Consider the following 18,257-nt stretch of genomic DNA (forward strand, 5'->3'; position numbering starts at 1 on the left):
GGCTGTAACCACTACTTTTTGTAGGATTTTCTGTTAATGGGCATTAGTGCTTCCATACCAGACTATGATGCAGCTAGTCAATATGCTCTCCACCACACATCTGTAGAAGTCTGTCAGAGTTTTTGATGTCATGCCAAATCTTCGCAAACTCCTAAGTATGTACAGCCACTGCCATGCTTTCTTCATAATTGCACTTACTTGCTGGGCCAGGACAGATCCTCTGAAATGATAACACCAAAGTACTTAAAGCTACTGACCTTCTCCACCTCTGATCCCCCAATGTGGACTGGCTCATGGACCTCCAGTTTCCTCTTCCTGATGTCAAGGCTTTTTTAAAAAATTTGGAACCCTGTAGGCCCATCACAAAAGCTCATTTATTTCTTCCACATCATCATTACCAGGTGAGCTGCTAGTGACCAGCAGGATCTTGCAAGTGTTTGTCCTTTCCTAGGCAGATCATTCCACTGTAGAGAAATTAGAATCAAGAGATCTGATTTTTGGACACTGCTTATAATCCTAAAGTTCCAAGGTAGTTCACTGTTCTGGAGTGAATTGTGCAGTATGGCATATTGGTGAAAGCATCCATTGCAAGTAGATAGATCATGCCGTGCATAATACAATAATGCTACATCAATAATCCACGTCATTTTAGATCCTGATATTTAATCTGATGTCCCATTCTAATTTAAAATGTCTATAAATGTGGCCAGCACCATTCTTTGCAGTCCCCTTTGTCTGGGTCTTTAGCTAAATTTGCTTTACGCATATACAAATGCTTCACACAGTGTGTAAATCATTGAAATTATGTGACTATCAGTGTTTTGAAAGAGTAAGCTATGACATGAGATTGTAGCAATTCTTCCAGTGCGAGAATGCAGTGAGAACAAGGATTTTTAAATTTCAGATTTATATAGAATATTGGTAAGTTGTTGGTGTTGTTATGTTGAACACAGCTTGGGCTCTCGTTGCAGTAAAATAAGGGATTTGAAGATTCATTCACTAGCTTTCACAACTCATGAGACGTTACTGAACCCCTTTTGACACAGCATCGAGATCTTTTCTTTCTTTCTCAATCTTTTTATTATTATTAATAATATGAACAAAATACAAATGATATATTAATAAAGTGATTACAAACATACAAATTCCCATTACACATGAAAAAATACATAAGCAATGGTTACAGTATAAATGAGTTTACCAAAATATGAACCATACAGTATATGTATGAACATGGTAAATCTAGATAATTCATAATATATGATATAAAAAAACAGAAAAAAGAAAAAAATTATATGCAAAATTAACTAACCTACTAATCTAATAACTAATAAAGAAAAAAAAGAAGCAAAAAAAGAAAAAAAAAGAAAAACTTGAAAAAGAGAAAAAAAAGGGCTGTTTATAATATCTCACAAGAATACATAATCATCAATGTCGTCAACTCCGATCCTCTCAACATAAATAAGATTAAAGCTGGAAAATTAAATGAACTTGGAACAGGGTCATATTACATCATATGAAAATATTGAATAAATGGTCTCCATATCTTTTCAAATTTAATAGAAGTATCGAATACACCACTTCTAATTTTTTCTAAATTTAAACATGACATAGTTTGAGAGAACCAATTAAATACAGTGGGAGGATTAATTTCCTTCCAATTCAACAATATAGATCTTCTAGCCATCAGAGTTAGAAATGCAATCATTCGGCAGGCGGAAGAAGATAAATGCAGTGAGTCCATCATTGGTAAACCAAAAATTGCGGTAATAGGATGAGGTTGCAAATCGATATTCAATACCGCAGAGATAATATCAAACAGCATTGAGATCTGTTGAGCTTTATTTCTTAAATTGGTAATGTGGTTCTCTGTACCTACTACCAGCTAAGCATGCATCTGAAAAATTTCAGGACCTGTACAAGTATCTTCCATCTTCTGTGTAATGTGTCCCTAAACCTTAGCACTTATTCTCTCACAACATACCACACATCATTTTTTCTCAGCTAAGACATACTTGCTGAAAAACTGTCAGCATGCAGTCCCACTTCCTCTGAGAAGTGCACAATGGTTTTAACTAGAGCTTACCACCATTGTTGTATCCAGTCATCCAACTAATCAGTTAGTGCTGAGTGGGTAGTAAAATCATTGTAATGAGCACACAATGCCAAGGTGCCTGCATTGTAATTGACCAACATAGGTTAATTGGCTGCATATCTGCATCTATTTTCAGGAGCCATCAAAGTTTGCTTCTGTGTGCTTCCTTTGTTTTAACGAACAAAGTAGTTAGGAAGAATACTTTGTGGATTTGGAGGCTTGTATGGTTCAACGCTGCCTCATGACAGAAAATGGTTGCATATAAAATGAGATCTTTGTGCAACACCCCCAATACTTGGTCAGATCTGGGATTTTATGCAACACAGAGGTGTAGAGATTATCTTTTTCTCTATTATCATTACTAAACATATGAGAAACTTTGGTTAATTGTGCCTATTCCTCTCTGTTTTCCATGTGAAGGATTTTATTTTATGTCCTGGTGTAGTTAAGGGAAGGGATTTCCAAGGCCTTGCCCCTTGTGAATTTTATTTGGTGCTGTGTGGTGTTCTGCCAATAGCATCAAGATGTTGCAAGTGAAAGAATACCAACAGTGACACCAAGTGTCGGTTGGGGAAGATAAATTTTAACAGAAGTTTACTTTGTTGATTTGTCTTTACAAATACTAATGCAAACTACAGTGCCTATAAAATGTATTCACCCCTCCCCGACCTTTGGAGGTTTTGTGTTTTATTGTTTACAACATTGAATCACAATGGATTTACTTTGGCTTCTTTGATGCTGATCAACAGAAAAAGACCCTTTTATGTCAAAGTGAAAACTGATCTCTACAAAGTGATCTAAGTTAATTACAAATATACAACGCAAAATAATTGATTGTATAAGTATTCACCTCCTTCAATACCTAGTGTTTAGTAGATGCATCTTTGGCAGCAATTACAGCCTTGAGTTGATGTGGATAGGTCTCTCTCAGCTTTGCACATCTGGACACTGCAATTTTTCCACATTTCTCTTTATAAAACTGCTCAAGCTCTGTCAGATTGCATGGGGATCATGACTGAACAGCCCTTTTCAAGTCCAGCCACAAATTCTCAATTGGATTGAGGTCTGGACTCTGACTTGGCCACTCCAGGGCATTAACTTTGTTGTTTATGAGCCATTCCCGTGTAGCTTTGGCTTTATGCTTGGGGTCATTGCCTTGCTGGAAAACAGATCTTCTAACTTGCAGTTCTCTTGCAGACTGCATCAGGTTTTCCTCCAGGATTTCCCTGTATTTGCTGCATTCATTTTACCCTCTACCTTCAGATGCCTTCCAGGGCCTGCTGGAGTGAAGCATCCCCACAGCATATTGCAGCCACCACAATGCTTCTCAGTAGGGATGGTGTGTTTTTGATGATGTGCAGTGTTTAGTCTGACAGCCAAAAAGCTCACTTTTGGCTTCATCAGACCACAGAACCTTCCAGCTGACTTCAGAATCTCCCACATGCCTTCTGACGAACTCTAGTTGAGTTTTCATGTGAATTTTTTTCAGCAGTGGCTTTCTCTTTGCCACTCTCTCATAGAGCTGTAACTGGTGAAGCACCCATGGCACCAGTTGTTGTATGCGCAGTCTCTCCCATCTCAGCCACTGAACCTTGTAACTCCTCCAAAGTTGTCATAGAGCTCTTGGTGGCCTCCCTCACTAGTCCCCTTCTTTCATTGTCACTCAGTTTTTGAGGACGGCTTGCTCTCAACAAATTTGTTTCCATTTTCTTTCCATTTCTTGATGATTAACTATCTGTACTTCAAAGGATATTCTCTAACTTGGAAATTTTCTTCTATCTGTCTCCTGACTTGTGCTTTTCAATAACCTTTTCGTGGAGTTGCTTGGAGTGTTCTTTTGGAGTGAGCTAGGATACTGACTCACCAGCAGTTGGACCTTCCAGATACAGGTGTATTTTTACTACAATCAATTGAAACACCTTGACTGCGCACAGGTTTCCAAAAACAGATTTTATTTAACTAATTATGTGACTTCTGAATCCAGTTGGCTGAATCAGTGATGATTTAGTGTGTCATATTAACGGCGGTGAATACTTATGCAATCAATTATTTTGTGTTTTATTTTTGTAATTAATTTAGATCACTTTGTAGAGATCTGTTTTCACTTTGACACAAAAGGGTCTTTTTCTGTTGATCAGTGTCAAAAAAGCCAAATTACTTCCACTGTGATTCAATGTTGTAAAACGATAAAATGTGAAAACTTCCAAGAGGGATGAATACTTTCTATAGACGGTGTGCTTCCAGTCTGAAATGCCTTCATTGTCTTGGTTATCTAAATGAGCACCATCATGTTAGCCTTTTGAAGCACTTATTGCTTAATATGACGGATTCTCCTCTGTGGAAAGATATTCTCCTGTGTTCAACAGGACATTCTCCCTTTAATCCACTTGTAATCTCATTGCATTGTCATCTGGCTGTTAGAGATTCTGCAGAGAAAGACCAAAACCCTGTCTCCTTTCATGTATTCTCAATGTTTAATGACAGCACAGGTCTTTATTCAAAAACTTGCTTCAGCCTGGTTAAGTACCTACAGCACAAGTTCAATCTAGGATTTTAAAAAATAAGTTAGAGCAAACTATTATTCTCATACTGTGCTGTGTGATAAATGGTATTTGTTTTTAATGATCATTTTCCTTTAATTCCAGAAAGCAGACGACCGGGAAAAGCGCCAGGAAGCACACAGATTCCATTTTGATGCCATGTGAAATACAGTGGTTCCTGAGGGGCAATTGTTAAAATGCTAGATCTAAAATATTACTTCCAATAAGTAGTGCAGTAAATGGTGAATGTTTAATGTTGAATTGTACATAGTTTAACTGCTTCCTCATTTTTTATTAATTAAATGCATTTTTCTGGTTTTCAGGGCAGGGGTTGCAAATAACTCAAGATGTATATTTTGGGAATTAAGAATAATTTAAAGCTAAATTATGCATTTTGTTGTAATACTGAATATTTAAAAATGTGTATTTGTGTTGTTTGAATATGGTGAATTGTTCTGTTATTAACATATTCAAATATTTACTTAAATTATCTTTGTGGAATGCATGTTTATTAATTCTGGTTGCTAAAAATCATATATTAAACTTTAATGATTTAAAATAACCTATGTTTTAAATTATTTTTATAATACTGTAATACACCTTTTTGTGAGATTGGATGACCCTTGAGATCCGATAATTAAATACATACACTGCTAACTACTTTCTGGCAAAATCCATAACTTTAAATTACGCATGCATATGGATGGTTAATGTACTTCACAATAAATAGACAGTAGGTTGATTGAACCAGTGACTACAACTAGTTTTATTTCAGAATGTTACAAAGCTTTTATAAAAAGCAATAAACCTGCATCCCTTGTTTCACTTGGTATCAACTGGTTTCCAGATATAAAACTTACTCTATCTTCCCAAGTCTGTAACAATTTTGTACATTTCATTGACATGTTATACCTTTCTTCAAAAGACAAGTAATTTCTGCATAAGGCAATCCTCCCCCAGCCCATACTAGGATTCAGTCTGAAGAACCTTCACTGCACTCTCTCCACTGCAGTTAATACAAAAGAACTCAGTTGAAGTTGGTATAGGAAGGTAGCGCTAAGGGTAAAGCCATGAGCTTATTAAATGGCAAAGCCAACATGAAGCTATTTTTCATGCTATTTTCCTCAGAAGCAGAGACCAGTCACACAATATTCCAGGTGCCAGTTTATCAGGGCCCTACACAACTGGAGCAAGACACGTGTACTTTTCCTAATTGTTCACTGTTAACTTCCACTGATTCGTGTAAATAAATTCCTTGATCCCTTTGGATACCTTTCAGTCTCTTATTTCATAAAGATACTCTGCCTTTTGGGGGGTTTTATCTACCAAAATGGACACTTTGGTGTTAATGGCCTTATGTTTGTTACATATTATGTTCTGTTTGTCATGTTATAGCCATTTGTTTACCCCTTATTTGTTAGATTAATCTTGGAGTAGGTTAAAAGGCCAGTACAACATCGTGACCCGAAGGGCCGGTACTGTGTTCTGTTGTTGGCCTCTTCCTCACCCTGTACAGCCACTTAGCTTTGTACCATCAGCATACGTCTGTGTTATTCCTCATCGAAAGGATGTAAATTGCGGATAGCTTTAATCCCAGCAGCACACCACTGTTTACAGCCTCCTTATACAAAGGTGTCCCGTTTGTTCTTGCACTTTTTGTTGATCAATTTTCAGTCCTTGTCAATATGTTTTCCCTAATGCCATGAGTCGTTTTAATAACCTCTTGTACGGTACTCTGTCGAAGTTCGAATTCATCACTCTCGTCTATTCTGCTAATTATAACCTCAAATATTCTAGCAGATTTATCTTTCATAAATCTGTAGTATATTAACACTTTTTTCTGAAGATCTATTTTAACACCTCGGCATATGAATATACAGTAAAATGAATGAACGGCATGTGTTTTTCAAGTACCTATTCTTCCCGATCAATAGTTTCTCTGAAAACACTTGGACACTCAACACTGCACACTGTAAAGCAAAATCTATGGATGCACCGATTTGTATATATTATTATATCTGCCCCGCAAGATCCGCCAAACGACCACGGAGTTTAGAACCCTGAAATGTCTTAAATAGTCTCCATTATTGTGACCCTAAAAACGATAGAGAACTTATAGCGGCTTCATTAACGATCTGTTCTTGGTTGCTGCCATCGTGTTTGAAGGGATGTGTGTGTGGAATTGGAAACAGCAGGCTGCAGCTTGGTGTGTATTGTGGAGTGGGTGCATGCGTACAAGCTGCTCGCTGAAGCACAGCACGTCGATCCGAAAATGAGACTCATTCATTCGCTAAACAGTTGTTCCATCCAGCTGGGAGCTGGAGTGGCTCTCGCAGGCTCTCTAAAGGGCGATAGACCTTCCTGCTGCTTGGCACCCTGGAACGGACTTCGGCATTCTCAGGAACAATTCATATTTTCCTAGACGTCCTGTCCTGTGTTAAAAGCACTTGAAAAGTCATTGTAAATAATACAGCTACCGAACATTTGTGAAGGACTATCGCGGTCTCCGTGGAGGAATTACCCGAGGGACAAAAGATGGGATTAACCCAGTGCGGAAAGTTTGTTTTCCAGGAGAGAAGTCCATCCTCCGGCAGGGGAAAAGGATGGCTTGTATAATGGACATCAAGGAATTGGATGTGAAATTGGTCAATGAATGTAGGTAAGTATCGGGGGAGAAAAGCAACTGAATAGAAATCCCGTTTGCTTAATTCGGATAACGTGGATTCTTTGAGCACACGACACCGACTACGAAATGCAGTGAACTTAGCGACTGAGTCTACTGGGCTTTGCAGACTGCCTCGTCAACAGACCCGAAGAGGCATCGAGGGAAGCCGGAATCTTCCTGATCGAGAGAGAATGGTGCTGGAAAGACGCTTTTTCCTCATGTTCAAAGGTGAGTCACAAATAAAATATAAAATAACGTCGCCATCTACAGGACTGTTGTGCTTCGTAAAACAACCAGTCTTGGCGAAAATAACGGCTCTTGAAAACTTGCCTGTCCTTCTGTTTCATTGTAAAAGCTTTTGTCTCAGTGCATTTGCGGTTTTCCCACAGGCCGTGTATATCCGTTTTAAACTGACTGAGAACGGGTATATTTCGGCTCGGTTGTGTTCAAACTATTTGAAACAAATCCACACAAGATCATGCCCGACGAGGTTGTTTTCCCGAACGACTTAAACTCGCAAGTTTGCACAAATGTACATAACAGTGTAAAAGCGTAAACATCAGAAAGCCTTTTCAATTTGATAAAGCAATGCGGGCACGGGGAAAGTGAAGCGGATTATAAAATGGAGCGGTTCGACCGCTCCTGAGCAAAGATCTCAGCCCCACTGAGATGTAATTGTGGAACCGCCGGAGATCAGATACTGTGGTTTGGAAAAATACGGCAAAAATGGTGAAGCGAGTCCAAACGCGGCTGTCTTGATTAATGGCGGATAAGATTGGAAAGGAACTATCTATATCTGGATACTGAGGATCTAAATGGAAGCCGGTTTATGTTTCTTTCCCGGTGTCTGCAGCTTTGCGGGAAGTGCTGAACAGCTCCACGTGGTGCTGCGGCTCTGTCCTTCCGCCCCTCCGCACGCTGCCTGCCTCAGCCTTCTCGCCCCATTTCTGCCCCCAGATGAAAAGCGCCGGCTTAACTGTCTACTTTTCCCTGTCACCAACCCCATTCTCGTTCTACCGATATCAAATGTCTTCGTGTACAACGAATTCAGAAAATTATTCGATCTATGCTATTGGACCAGGTGTGCTAGTAAGAGCGAGAGGAGAAAGCGCTGAATTTACGCTCGACCTAATACCCTACGGCATATTGCCGAGGATAAAATACAATCGCTAACACTTCACCGGCAAAATGTCAGAGGCGTTCACCACGATTTCTACATTAGTAGCGTCCTATTTCTTGGCTGGATTAAACGGTTAATATTGGAGGTTATTGCAAAGCACCAAACATAAAGCACAGTAACTCCCGCCATCTGCTCAAGTGTTGGGAGTGTATTTTTTGCGCTGTCCGAACATTTTAAAAATGGATGAATGCACTTTCATGTTTTCCTTGGTAAATAATTAATGGATTGAATGTGTGTACACGTTACAAGCTTGAAGTCGTCCACATTAAAACTGGGCAAATTCCAAACGAATTAGACTCAGATTAGGGGAAATCAGCTGTTTTGGACGTTGTTTCCTCATACGATCTCAGAAAGTGTTTCCGAATCATCAGGAAGGGCCATGAAATCAACACTTCAGCCAGGAATCTCCGTGAATCGTGAGGAGTCGGTACTCCAAACGGTAGAACGTGGAATAAAGGGATATGGGGACCGGGCTAGGTTGGGGGTGCTGCTGGATGCGGACGTTGCGCCCAGCGCCAGAGCCTGTATGGTCCATCTTCACACTGTCCAGAGAATCCTCGCGTCTATTGGCTCCATCGAGTTGCACTGAACGTCTGCGATTGCCTCGTGCAAGTCAATCAGATTGGAATAGATATCGTGCATTTCCCTCCGATTTATGCAGCGTCTCTCCGGTGCCACATAACATTCACTTCTGTCTGAAAATAAGGAACTATTCCTGCTGACCCAGGATTTCCAGCCAGATCCCAGGACAGCAGGGAACTGTGTAGTGAATTAGGAGGCACTGATGATTTCATGTGTTGGACACAAACTTTAAATACAGGCGAGCTGATGACTAATGAAGCTCACCACGCAGCAAAGTGTTGCTAATTCTGAAAACCACGCATCCACCCCCTGGTACAAACCAAGGCTTTCAACTTTAATGGAAAGAACTATGTGGTTATAGCACAATCTCAGTTCCAATATATCAAGGAGAATTAGCTAAATTTTATCATTTATTCAGAAAGTTCAGCCAGCTTTCAGTAAGATACTGTTTATGTATCGGAATTAAAAGCGTATTTAGTGACGTCCAATCTGATATTTGGAACCAGCAAAGATAGACCCATCCGCGCGAAAACGGGTAAATAGTAATTTAAATTTACATTAAATATTTTAAGATTTTAATTCTTCGAGGATCAAGTAGAATTTCTAAGTTGGAGAAACTTCGTTTCTGGTGTCGCGGAGTCTGTTAATCCAATTACATGCTGTAACTTGGCTCGCAATTCTCTGTTTATGCTGTAATATGTTTATCTACTCGGACATCTTATGAATCTCAAGCACTAAGCATAACAATCGCGATTTTATTACTTGTGTCCGCAATTCTTTAAAATAGTAACAGATTGGTGGGAATCTGTGACACCGACAATTGGCTCTGATAAAATAAACCTTCGTTTGTGGGCAAATATGCGAAGACTTTTCTCATTATTCTACAGTGGTTTTCTAATCTCCTTACAATGGTTTTAGAATGTCTGATAATCTCTGTAATAATACATGCCCCAATACGTAATCCTTAACCAACCGTTTCATGCAGGAAATGTGACCGGCCGGGCACTTATTGTGTGGTAGCTACGTTAATCAGAACCACTTTATTGCCAGTATGTGAAACGTATCAGAATTGAGTATGGCTGGATACCAAGCATTAAACACAAGACAATTTCATAACATTCAGCGCAACAACAACCAACAATTTACAAGACAACAGTGCAAACAGCCAAGAGCAATCAACAATTAACAGAACGATCACTTTGCAAACGCCAATAATCAAGTTTAAATAAATGTGCACAAATGAACATTCTCAATAGTTATCAACAGAAAAAAGGAGAGCGGGAAAAGGCCATTTAATGGGTTTGTGCAGGGACAGTGAGGGAATTACACCGGAGTGAGGTTTACTGAGAAGCTGGATAGCCTCAGTAAATTATGTGCAGTCCTGGACGTGATGGACTTGTAGTGTCTCCCTGACGGCAATTTGGTGAATAGGTGATTGCTAGGGTGGGTGGAGTCAGCTCTACTGTTTTTTTCTTCAGCTCTTTTCTTCCCTCTGGCGATGAACAGGCCATTTAATGTGGGCAGCTGACGGACAATGATCTGGACTTGAAGGGGGAGAGGGGAGGAGATAGAGGTGGTTACAACACTGAGTAAAAATTCGTCAGGTTACCTCCTGAGACGTTGAATTTTCTAAGGTGGCGTAGGAAGAGCTTCCCGAGTGACGAGTGGAACATGTTTCTCCCAATTCAATGTATTGGTAATTGGAATTTCAATGACTCGACCACAGTCTGACCATTCATTTCCAAGAGGGGTAGGTGGGGGTGGGGGTTGTCGGCGGATTTATCTAAACACCTATTGATCATCCGATGAATTGTTGAGAACATGTCCTCTAACAATACCGTATTCAGTTCCTCATCGGAATTCCAAATATTTCCTGAAAAAAAAAGTTGAGGTCCAGACTTTTGGGGCATGATTTCCAATTGCACCTTATTGAAGAGGCGAGATAAACCTCCCTCCTGGCTGACACAGAATCCTAATTTTAAGAATTCTTACGGACACTACTATTTGACCATCATAACCTCTCATTTTTCTTACCCATTTTCACTCTCGATAAGAAATAAAATCACGTAAGTTGTGCAGTGAGTTCAGGGAGATATCGTATGAGTATCCCGGGGCTGATGCTTCACCACCCGTTCCAGACACAATGCAGCGTCCTTATCGACGGCAAGATGCGAACTGCCCTGAAACATTTACCCGCAACCCTTCTTATTTACTGAGCATGGAGATGTTCTGCACGGCGTATCTAGAGCACAAATCCTGCATGTTAGATTTCTTCTTGTTTAGTATTTACTGGGAATACTTTATGCAATAAGTACAAAATTTTGCAAATTTTGTAAATGTTTGCAAATTAATGTTATGTTTAAACTTCATATTCTCTGTAAATTCTGCTCAGTTTTCTACGTTTGAGCGGCAGTGTTATGTGACATCCAGACATTGAAACCTAATTTTCTTTTTCAGTGTGGTCGATCATTGTTCTGACAGGAGGGATCGCTTCTATACAAAAGGCAGAAGGTGAGTTTCTAATTCTGTTCTTTCTGCTAGTAATTCACCTGATCGCATTGATCTGGTTAGAATCCTTTGGCGAGTATACCGGCAGCCATCTGAATGATAAAAGGCAAAATAAGAGGCGCCTTTTTTTCCCCGGTTGGTGAGGACAATTCGATTTGACTGGAGCTGCCGGAGATATATCGGCACTCCGATTATTGCTGTCCGGCGTTAGAACCCAGTTTATACTGTATATCGATCTGGCGTTTACCACCTTAATGTTAGCACTGCCTTTCCGCGCCTACACTTAACGCACATCATTACCCTAATATATTCAGAAATATACATGCCGCTACTAAATACGTGTGCGTTAGTGCCGGGAGGAAAACATGACAGCCACTTATTGTCTGTGTATCAACCATTAACCATTTACTCGCCGCATTATTTTTCACTCAATCGCCACCAGTGATATATTTATTATCTGCGACTGTTGTGGCGTCGAGTGGTGAGTCCGGTGACCCCAGGCCCCCTGCACTGCGCTCTGGCTTCTCGCCAGTATCGTTGTCCCCAATCCCTTTCAGAGCGGTGCTGTTGTAAGAAGCCATCTGAGGCAAGCAGTTGTGTTAATGACTTTCACATCTCACTTTTGTGGGAACTCTATGGCAATTTAAATCCTTTAAATAATAACTGACGGCGGGAATCTAGAAACCAGGAGAAAATATTACACCGAAAACAATGATTAAAGTTACAAAGACCTTTTATTCCCTTTTAAAATTTGTCCAATAGCCCATAAAATCTTGAACCCAATGCAATCCAAGGGAGGCGGGTGGAATTTTCCATGAATACAATCATGCTATGTAGTTTTTAAAATATAATTATTGCGTCTGGAAAACCTTGTCGATGAAATGTCACTTCCAGAGTTCTGTAAAACAAGGGGCAGTGGATTCTATCAATTCTCCATTTTTTTCTTAAAAAGAGCTTGTTTCTAAGTAAAATAATTCCTGCAGTGAATAGAAATGTTTCTGAGTGTACATTTATTAACAAGTATTTAAGAGAAACCTAACCTAAGATTATTAGTTAGAATTAATCTTGTGCTTTGGAAACCACTTATTTAAAAAAGTAATTCTTTAACTTCACTCGAAGTGTTGAACATCCTGGAACTCAACAACGGGGAACCCATGGTGCTCGCAGAAAATTATGACTTTTATCTGCACTTGTAGAATATTTGTTGAAGCAAGTCAAAGTTTTCAAATGAAGGAAAGGTAATTAATCACCAAATGGGCAGCAGCATGAAGTTTTCAGTACGTCTGTACCCAAATTTAAGCAGAAATGATGTAGGTTTTGTAGCATCTGTGTGTGCAATCAGTTCAAGTGGTCTCATACATCTGCAACTCCGTTCGGAATAATTACATGTTGATTAAAATTTGAAGGGTTGCCAAGACATCTGCTGTAAAGTGCAGAGTAAACCCTGTCCACTATTCATACTGCATGTAACATGAATCATATGGCTCACCTGCTAGATGCTTCAGCATTCAGAGTTGCCACTTCTCACAAACCAGCCAATAGACTGGTTAGAATAAAGCTGATTTATTTACAGGTAGTGGTCACTTGTTAAGTATGTCTGTACACCTGCTCCTTAATGCAAGTATGTAATCAGCCAATCATGTGGCAGCAACTCAGTGCATAAAAGCATGCAGACATGGTCAAGAGGTCCAGTTGTTGTTCAGATCAAACATCAGAATGGGGAAGAAATGTGAGCTAGGCAGCTTTGGCCATGGAATGATTGTTGGTGCCAGATGGGGTGGTTTGAGTATCTCAGAATCTGCTGATCTCCTGGGATTTTCACGCACAACAGTCTCCAGAGTTTACAGAGAACGATGAAAATCAAAAAAAAAAAATCCAGTGAGTAGCAGTTGTGTTTGTGAAAATGCCTTGTTAGTGAGAGAGGTCAGAGGAGAATGGCCAGACTGGTTCAACTGACTGGAAGGTGACGGTAACTCAAGTAACCATGCATTCCAATGGTGGTGTGCAGAAGAGCATCTCTGAATGCACAACACATCAAACCTTGAACTGGATGGGCTCCAGCAGTGGACAACCAGAAACATACACTCAGTGCCTGCTTTATTAGGTACAGAAGGTACCCTTTATATCTGAAATTGTGATGGTTCAAAACAATTTGTTTATTACAGGTGTCAATGTTCCATGGTCAAGGTAGTGTGTTGTGTTTGCTGATGTTCATATTGCATATGTTTACACAGTAAATTAAGCTTTTCAAGGCCAAACCCAAATATATATTCCTGTTTCGACCATGGGCATATTATGTAAAATACATATTAGTATGTTACTGGAGAATTATTACAAGAATCACATGAAGATATGTAGAGATTGAGTACATTATTCATTGAGCGTCAGTCTATATCATCTCTGACTTCACATCGATATCTTGCAATCACAGATAATGGATTATTTTCAGCACCCTGTACTTTAACAGCTCTGGAAATGCAAATTTCCTTCAACATGATATGCAGAGCCAGAGAATTCACATTCAAAATATAACTGCCTCATTCTAAGGCAAAATGTTTTGATTTGCCATTTTAGGCATTTATTCAAAATAGTGCATTTTGAGTTAGTTTTCTTAACAAATGACAAAACTACAGTGACATCCCATGTTAATGCTTTGGATAGTACACAAACATTCGAATGGGGAACAGGATACAGCCCCTCAGTTGCTCTGCAATAATGTCATGTTGGATATGATTGTATACTGAGCTTTGTATCCTTCCTACTCTGGTTAGCCTTTCACCCAACTTTGTATCAAGAATCTGTCTAGACATGTGTTAAAAATACTCAAAGACTCTGCCTCCATTTCCCTTTAAGGAAGAGTTTTCAAAAGACTCACAGCTCTCTGAAAGAGGGAAAACAACACTTCATCTCTACCTATTAAATAGGCATCTTCTTATGTTTAACATTTCTAATTTTTTCCATGATGAAATGAACTTATCACTTCCATACTGCTAAGCTCCTGAGGGATATGATTCATCTTCCAAGCAACACACACAAGATGCTGGAGGAACTCAGCAGACCAGGCAGCATCTATGGAAAACAGTAAACAGTCCATGTTTTGGGCCAGAACCCTACCTGGCCTGCCGAGATCCTCCAGCATTTTGTGTGTGTTGCTTTGGATTTCCAGCATCTGCAGATTTTCTATTATTTGTGATTCTACTCATCTTCAAGTTGTTTTGCAGTATTGCATAATCACAGACTTTCTGTGCCCATGTCAATTCACAGTGGAAGTGTCTTCTTGCTTTTATTTCAATTTCAGATGATGTGGCTCGGGGTATTTCTCACTTGTTTCATACACAGTGAGGAGATCAGTTCTGCAGTGCAGATTTACTGCCTTGCTCTGGAGTGACTGCATTAGACTACGTTCCTCTGCCCTTTACATCTGAGCAACTCAAAGAACTAACATTCTTGCAGCACAATGTACTGTTGCCCTTTCTTCTCATCAAATTACAGAGGAACTAAATGATTTAAATTCACTTACAGGTTATGAGTCTGAAATCACCACCATTCCCTGAATTGATATAAAGATAAATGGATCAACAAAGGTGACAGATCATATTCTCATATGAATTAATATTTTAGAGGATTTAGTATAACTATAATTTTCATTTTAGTGAGGTTTCCATTCCAAAAAATTGTGCTTAAGTAAGCCTCAATTTAATTGTCTATTTGTTTCTTTTCTGCAAGCCGTCCCTGTGATCTGATCCAAGGAAAGCTTCAACGATTGCAGTTGTAACACCTGGCAACATTTTTAATTTTGCAGCTAATTCTGATCCCCAGAAGCCTGATCAGTTTTATTCATAAACTATTGCTACGATTCTGGTGCAAAACAGACATCGTGCATGCCCCCTAAAACACACTTGGAAGACCGACCTTTGTTATCCAGCCCTATCTGCCCCTGAGAAAGTAGAGATGAAATGGTTCCTTCTGTCTGGTGAAGCGATGCCCATGTTGCTGTCAAGTAGAGCATTCCAAGGTTCTGAGCCTGCAAAAATAGAGGAAAGGTGTGAGTTGAAAGAAAAACTTGTAGACAGTGAATGGTGTGCACCTGGTTTCCTTGCTTTCTAGAGATTGATGGCTTGGAAGTTGCCAACAAAGAATTTTACAACAGTCTGTTTAATAACCAGTGACCTTAGTGGTAGCACCACTTTCTGCATGCATGGTGTGCAATCCTTGGGTTCGTATCATGACGTTAAGTTAATCAGCAGCTTTCTTCAACCCAATAGGATACTTGTGTTAGCAACTTCAACACTGATTTTACCCAAATGACTTTTTAGTGTGTAGTATAGGCAGCTTAGACCTAATATTTCATTAATGCACACAGTAATGTGCAAAAATCTTAGGCACACTGTGCTGCAGTTGCAAAAAAAAAACAAATTTCCTGAGTTATGTGAGTGGTAAGAAGCGTGATTCTGATATGAGTCTCTATTGTGTTCTAAGAGTAGGAAGGGGTCAGGGAAAGGGGAATTGTGGTTGGGAAAAGGGGAGGGGAGGGGGCAGGAAACACCAGAAGGACATTTTATAATGTCTAATAAACCAACTGTTTGAAATCAAATGACCTTGCCTGGCATGTCAGGGTTGGGTGTGTCTGCACCTGCGCCACCCCCTCCCCTGGCACCCCTTCTCTGCCATCCGTCCTACATCCCTCCTGCGGTGCTCCACCCTCATTGTTCCCAACATCCTTAGTTCCCGCCAGATTCACAAACTCGCTCTCCGCTCCACGTTGACAAATACACATTGACAAGTACAGCGTAAATGTCTTAGGCACCCCCTTATATACAGTATGCTGTAGGTCTACAGTAAAGTAAGTTTATAATGCCTCAAGTCAGTAGTTTAAGTTAACTGTGTATGTACTGCCTAAACCACAAAGTAACTGCATGTATATTCTGCAGTATGCATAGAATCTTAGAGTGCTGCATAATACATTCATCTAGAATGAAGTTCCAGACTGGGTGTGATTCCTTCTCTAGTGAAGCATTTTCTGTTGTCTCTATCAGGCTATTTTGACCCTGTATGATACATTTGGAGATGATGGATATTTTTTCTATTTCCCATCACAAAGATAAGTTTTATGTTGGGAGGTAGATTGATGATTGAACAGCAGGTGAACATTAGCTTGTTACATTTGAAATAGACTTTTTTTCAATTTTCTGCTGCACCGCTTGTCGTTTCGTCTTCCATCTTTTCAATATACGATAAACATGTACAAGCCAAAAGGGCTAAGGGTAAAGAAATTAGATAATCAATGCACTGAAGTATATCGGGCAGAAACATTGGTGTGGACATGGTGAACCGAGAGGGTCTGGTCTCTCTAAACTGTTGGGCTCTGTGACTTTGAGTGATTCTCTTCCCAGATATGAGATAACTGACTCATTCCTAGACAACTAGGACTTTTATTTACCAACTTTTGTTGGAGGTTTTTCTACGGACACTAAATGCTGATCATGCTGGTGACATTGACATCTAGGAATGGGTAAATAAAAAATAGTTGCACCACTTTGACTTCGTATACACGGACTTTGACCATCTGTCTGATGGCTGAAGAATGGTCTTCCAAGCTTCCAGTTCATCTGTCCTGACTCCAAGCACAAACATATCTCAATCAGTGAGAACTGGTTACAACATCTCCTCCTCTCTGATTATCAGCACAGGTGCACTTCGAGGCTGCATGCATAGCTCCTCTGCTCTACTCTCCATACACACAAGACTGTGTGGGTAAGCACAGCTTCCGTGCCATCTTCAAATTTGCTGGCAAGGCTATTGCTGTTGGACAACTCATAGCCGGTGATGAGTCAAGTTACCCGAGTGAGAAAGGCTAGCTGGTTGAGTGGTGCTACACCGCTCTCTTGCTCAAAGTCTGCCAAACTAAAGAGCAGATTGTTGACTTTGAAAGGAGAAGGAGGGTGAACGTATGCCAGTCTACATTGGGGGGTTGGCAGTGGAAAGAATCAGAAGCTTTAAATATCTGAGTGTTACTAGATGACCTGTCCTGGGCCCAGCACGTAGATGACATCACAAATATTTTTTAGGAGCTTAAAGAGGTCCGTCTTGTTATTGTACACTCTGACAAATTTCTACACATGTACTGTTGGAAATATCCTGACTGGTTGCAATATGGTCTGGTATGGCAATTCAAAATGCACAGGAATGTAGAAACATAGAAACATAGAAAATAGGTGCAGGAGTAGGCCATTCGGCCCTTCAAGCCTGCACCGCCATTCAGTATGATCATGGCTGATCATCCAATTCACAACCCTGTACCTGCTTTCTCTCCATACCCCCTGATCCCTTTAGCCACAAGGGCCATATCTAACTTCCTCTTATATATAGCCAATTAACTGGCCTCAACTGTTTCCTGTGGCAGAGAATTCCACAGGTTCACCATTCTCTGTGTGAAGAAGTTTTTCCTCATCTCAGTCCTAAAAGGCTTCCCCTTTATCCTTAAACTGTGACTCTTTGTTTTGGACTTCCCCAACATTGGAAACAATCTTCCTGCATCTAGCCTGTCCAATCCCTTTAGAATTTTATACGTTTCAATAAGATCCCCCCTCAATCTTCTAAATTCCAGTGAGTATAAGCCTAGTTGATCCAGTCTTTCTTCATATGATTCCTCCCATCCCAGGAATCAATCTGGTGAACCTTCTCTGT

At 40.0% G+C, this 18,257-nt stretch overlaps 2 protein-coding genes across 5 annotated transcripts in view; both read left to right on the forward strand.

Annotated features, from left to right (window-relative positions):
* The window catches only part of itfg1 (integrin alpha FG-GAP repeat containing 1), a 246,169-nt gene extending 240,787 nt beyond the window's left edge, over positions 1–5,382 (forward strand). For both annotated transcript variants that reach the window (XM_059992924.1, XM_059992925.1), the window contains exon 18: positions 4,741–5,382. In XM_059992924.1, coding sequence (XP_059848907.1) covers positions 4,741–4,800 — 60 coding nt within the window. In that variant the 3' untranslated portion in view covers positions 4,801–5,382. The remainder of the gene's footprint in view (positions 1–4,740) is intronic.
* Positions 5,383–6,937: 1,555 nt separating this feature from the next.
* Positions 6,938–18,257, forward strand: part of LOC132406856 (neuropilin and tolloid-like protein 2) — a 50,956-nt gene continuing 39,636 nt past the window's right edge. Inside the window, exons 1-2 of one of the 3 annotated variants that reach the window (XM_059992928.1) lie at positions 6,938–7,294; positions 11,520–11,573. In XM_059992928.1, coding sequence (XP_059848911.1) covers positions 7,285–7,294; positions 11,520–11,573 — 64 coding nt within the window. In that variant the 5' untranslated portion in view covers positions 6,938–7,284. Of the gene's footprint in view, positions 7,529–10,604; positions 10,759–11,519; positions 11,574–18,257 lie in introns of those variants that run through there. The other 2 variants (XM_059992926.1, XM_059992927.1) reach the window with 2 other exon arrangements.

This window comes from Hypanus sabinus, chromosome 17 (assembly GCF_030144855.1).
Source record: "Hypanus sabinus isolate sHypSab1 chromosome 17, sHypSab1.hap1, whole genome shotgun sequence".
Taxonomy (NCBI): Eukaryota; Metazoa; Chordata; class Chondrichthyes; order Myliobatiformes; family Dasyatidae; genus Hypanus; species Hypanus sabinus.